The sequence below is a fragment of the Acanthisitta chloris genome, unplaced genomic scaffold, assembly GCF_000695815.1.
Source record: "Acanthisitta chloris isolate BGI_N310 unplaced genomic scaffold, ASM69581v1 scaffold564, whole genome shotgun sequence".
Taxonomy (NCBI): Eukaryota; Metazoa; Chordata; class Aves; order Passeriformes; family Acanthisittidae; genus Acanthisitta; species Acanthisitta chloris.
The window spans coordinates 32,676-37,414 of record NW_008670724.1 but is presented as its reverse complement, the minus strand read 5'-3'; the positions used below and the strand labels follow the sequence as shown (position 1 = coordinate 37,414).

The 4,739-nt window shown below is 39.5% G+C and overlaps 1 protein-coding gene across 1 annotated transcript in view; it reads left to right on the top strand.

Annotated features, from left to right (window-relative positions):
- ARID5B (AT rich interactive domain 5B (MRF1-like)) overlaps positions 1–4,739 on the top strand; it is a gene marked incomplete at its 5' end in the record, with an annotated part of 35,772 nt that overhangs the window by 5,721 nt on the left and 25,312 nt on the right. Inside the window, 2 exons of the mRNA XM_009073758.1 lie at positions 782–986; positions 3,346–3,398. Of these exons, the coding sequence (XP_009072006.1) occupies positions 782–986; positions 3,346–3,398 (258 nt within the window). The remainder of the gene's footprint in view (positions 1–781; positions 987–3,345; positions 3,399–4,739) is intronic.

Here is a 4,739-nt window from a genome sequence, read left to right as displayed (position 1 = left end):
ACTGGATATTTTTCCCCATGTTTGAATACTGATGAGAGGTAAAGTGGTTCCAATTTGTTGATTTCCTGACTGGCACACATCTTCTGGGCAGGCTGTCGGGAGACCTGGAGCTCTGGGTCTCCTGTGCATTGGGGCTGCCAGTGTCTACCAGGAAAGGCTCCAGCTACCAGCTTCTTCCTTCTGCTAAATGCTCAGGGCTGTGCTTAAGTTTAAGCAGATGCTCAATTCCACTTTGTCTTAAGTCCATGCTATCGCAGAACCTCCACTGGTGTGCTCAGAGCTCTGCCTGGGTAAGGCTTGCCAAGGTTTGTGTCTATTTTGGTGGGCTAAAGGAGAGAAAAATGTGTTGTTTCAGAGCTGGCTGCTGAGCATTCCTGAAAGGGTCTGAGCACCCTTGGCTCCGAGGGTTGTCTGCAGGAGTTGACAGTGCTCAGTGTCAATCCTGGAACCAAGGTTATTATTAGACTTGCTAATGGCAAGTGTACACGAGAGATGGAAGCTGTCTGTGACATAGCAATGTATAGTCATGAACACGCAGATCTGGAGAGCATTACCGATGAGTTATAATGATTTAAAGATGTGGCTATTTAAAAATGTTGTGACTAAGATTCAGAACAAGACATTTAGCTCTATAAATAGTTTCCTTTGTTTCCTCTCAAACACGGTCCCATGGTTTGGCCTTCATTTTTTCAACAATCCATTCTGCTAGGGGAAGGTATTTATTCCTTAAGTGAAAATTAAAGGTTACCCAGATCTGATATGACATCTTCTCTTTTCCTAGGTAAAATGTGAGGCCAAGTCAGCTCTGCCCAAACCCAAGAATAACAACAGCAACTGTAAGAAAGGCTCAAGTGAGGATAAATCAAAGATTGCCGTAGGTGAAGAATGCAGAGCTGATGAGCAGGCTTTCCTTGTGGCTCTCTATAAATACATGAAAGAAAGGAAAACACCAATTGAACGAATACCCTATTTAGGTTTTAAGCAGAGTAAGTATCCTTTTTCTCACTTTCTTGTTGACATTTTAGAATGGGTTGGCTTCTCTGGAGAAAGCATTTGCACACGAAGCCTATTTTAAAGCCTTGTGGATGGGGGGGACCATGTTTGTATCTGCATACACATTTTCCAGTCCAGGCATTTCACTGTCTTATGCCTAGATTTGCATCTCTTCCTTCTGGGGTAGTTGCTGCCGGATATTTATAGGTTTAAATCCGCTGATTATGACTAGAAATAGGAATGTTGAAAAGTCTCTAGTTTTCTGTTTTGTAAATCTGCAGCGTCTGTAATGCCTTTCTTCTGAGTTAATAACATGACGTATCTTTATTGTGCCCAGATGTTCTTTATGAAAGGACAAATATTAAAGGAAGACATTTAAAGGTGGTCAAGAAAGGCACAAAAGGGATCATATTTTTAAGCCCCAAATGTGTTTATAGTTAATAAATTACTGACGTTGGGGAATGTAAAACCAGACTGTATCTGTTTAATGCAGAATGCAATGTTTGGAATTGCTTTGGCATGTACAGTTTGTAGTGCCATAATCTGTAAAACAATTGTAGGTGGAGAAGATACAGTTGTAATTTAATTTTGCATAAATATTGCAGCACATTGTAGATCTTGGACAGTTTCTGACAAAAGCTGTACATGGGGTTTTTTTTCTCCTCCTTATCTATAGATTGAATGATACTTTATTTCCTTAAAGGGAAAATGCCACGGATTGAAATACTATTTACTCTAATTTATCTCCCAGATTAAAACCATGTGTTATTTTGATGAAGGATGTCAAACCTGTATGTTTTACATAACAATTTACATACCTAATAGCAATTCACACTGATTGCAACAGGCCTCCAGCAGCCATTATAAACTTATATAACTCCGAATGATTACAGTGTTTGTCTGAAAACTGGCTGCCTGAAATGGAAGTAAAATTAATGTACTATGAACAGCTTTGTTGCATTATGCATTGATTCAGATTAAATCAAGGCCTAAGCAAAGCTCTTGATAGCTTTGAAACAGTACAAGGTTCAATGAGGCTTTCAGAACATTTTGTGTTGAAGAAATTATTATTTCCCCTTTTCCCCCCCCCCCCCCCCAATTTTACTCTGTAGTCCCTCAAGCATGGAGACAGGGTGGGCTTGAAAGACAAGCAAAGTTATTACTTCTAAAATTCCCCACTGGGGGTAGGGCCCTCTGCTAACATTCAGCTGAAATACACTGCAACTTGCCTGACACTCGTTATAAATTAGGGGCCTGATGCAACAAATGCTTAAATACCAAGAGTAAGTATGCTGAGAAGAGCGGGAATGTTTGCAGGATGGGGCTCTGTCCTTGTCCAGCTGGGCTTTGCAAACACTGCCAGTATAAATAGGTTAGTGGAGAGAGAGTGTGTACACTACCACAGAGCATCCCCCCGTGGAGGAAGAGATCCTGTTCTCCGTGGTGCACAGCATTATTGCTGACCTGAAGTATTTGGAGTGTGTCTGTAGAGAGTCACTGTTTGTTGGTGGAATCCTGTGTAGAACTTTCATAGGCCTGACATCAATTTTTCTCCTAGCAGTTAAAATCAGAGAAAATAAAAATCAAAATAAAATAAAGGAGCGAGCAGTGGCCCCATGGGATGGTGGGACAGGATGAAAAGCACGGGAAGAGGGGAGGAGTTCTGTGGGAAGTAGCAACCATCTCCCAACACATCTTTTGAACTGAGTTGCCTCTGTGCCTCTGACCCCAGAGCCATGGGCAAGGCACAACCAGCCACAGCATAATTATGTAATTATTATGGTAATGCTGATTTGTGCTCCATCTGGGTTCGTTCACGCAGGACCCGTTAGAATGCAGCCTATTGTTTATTGATTATGGAGACCATTATCTGAGCTGCAGTAAATATTGGATCTCGTTGTCCAATCAATAGACTTTCCCTGTGTGCCAGCGTGTGGCTCATGCTTGCCTGTTAATGAAACCAGCATTAAACAAATAATTAAGAGCAACATTCTTCCCAATGAGTGATGTTTATTATCGAAGTTATGGAAACATGGTACAGTTATTACACTGTGCCTCTTATCAGCAAAGGCAAACGAGCCCATTACCTTTGTCTCAGTGTGTTTTTCCAGTCCTGTTAAGGAATCTAAGTGTGTTCTTTTCTATGTAATTAAATATATATATAGTATGGGCTAATATTTACTCTTCAGATTATGTAAATACCTCTTCAGAAAATGTTTCACAGGAGCTTTTTCAGGGGCTGTGAGGTTTTTTTCCTCTACTTTTCTTTTTTAAAAACTGTTTAATTTACATTTCTTTGAAATATGTTGGCTAATGCAATGCTTATCTAAATACTTATTGTCCCTCTAACAGTTAACCTTTGGACTATGTTTCAAGCTGCTCAAAAACTGGGAGGATATGAAACAGTAAGTGTTTAAGTAACTTAAATGAAATAATTGTGCAATCTAACTTTTCCCTGTTAGAAATAAAAATGTGAAAGCAAACAATCATTTGCTGCATTTCAGGCTAGCTGTACACATTGTTGGGTTTATTGGACCGTTTTTGGAAACGGTCCAAATTAGTTCCAGGTTTGGCAAAATTGTAAACTTGTCGTAAAAACTACAAGTGGAAAACATATGTAACTCTTCCCTGTCAAGGAAATTAGTTGGGTCTGTAATTTTTTCCCATGTTGAGAAAGGGCTATTATTGTACAACAAGCCAAGATTGCATAAAAGAAATTTCACTTGGCAACATCCCTGACATCTGTTCATGTCTAATATGGGAAATGTATTAAAGGCTTTCAAAAGTAATCAGCATTGTCCATTAAGGAATAGTATGCTGCAGTATCTTCTCTTATTCCAAGTGTAAAAGACCTTTATTAGACAAGGGTCAGTACCACATAAACAGGAAGTTATCAAAGTAATTCAGAAAAGTCTCTTGACACTTTTTATCAGCTAACCGTATCTGACAAGAGCAGTTTATTTTTAGCTCACAGGAAAATTTGATGGCCATGAATTTTACAGCATGTATTTTGAACCCATAAAATATTAGAGCAACAAGCTTAGATTAAAATCTTGAAATGAGAAGAAAGAGCTGCATTAATGTGGCACATCGAGATGACATCTGTAATAAAAAACAATTGACATAGGAAGATGTCGTCATTGGAAATATTTTCTTTGCACACAATGATCAGATTAAGTTGTTCAGTTCCTGCCGCGGTTGGATGAAAGAAATTATTTTTGCTTTGTTTACAAAATAATCTGGGACATATCTGTACTGCAGAGAAATGACAAGAAGAAATGCACTATCAAGAAACTGAAAGTTGTTTGAACCAAAATGCAAAACTCACTGTTTTCCTTCCATACAATGAAGCATATTGTTCTGTACATCAGCAGCCTGGGCTGGTTAGCATGGGTGTGCCTGGGATTTTGTGAAACATGAAATCTAGCATGCTTTAAAAAATATATGCTTGATTTGGCTTTTATTGTTCCTCTATCTTTCATTAATCAGCACATACCATGCTGATGCACAGGGGTGTGTGTAGGCGTGCTCATGGGTATGTATGAATGAATAGCTACCATAGATAGATCGTTGCAGCAATTATGAGCCAACAGTAATTGCTGTGAGTTGTAAAGCGCAGTGAAAATGAGGGCTAAATCTTGAACTTGCTCCAGAGCACAAGGGAAGGCCAGGAGGGAGACTGAAAGGAGAGTGGCCTGTTCAGAGTGCTCAGGGAGTGGGCAGTTTCACAGCAATGTTTCGAGTCT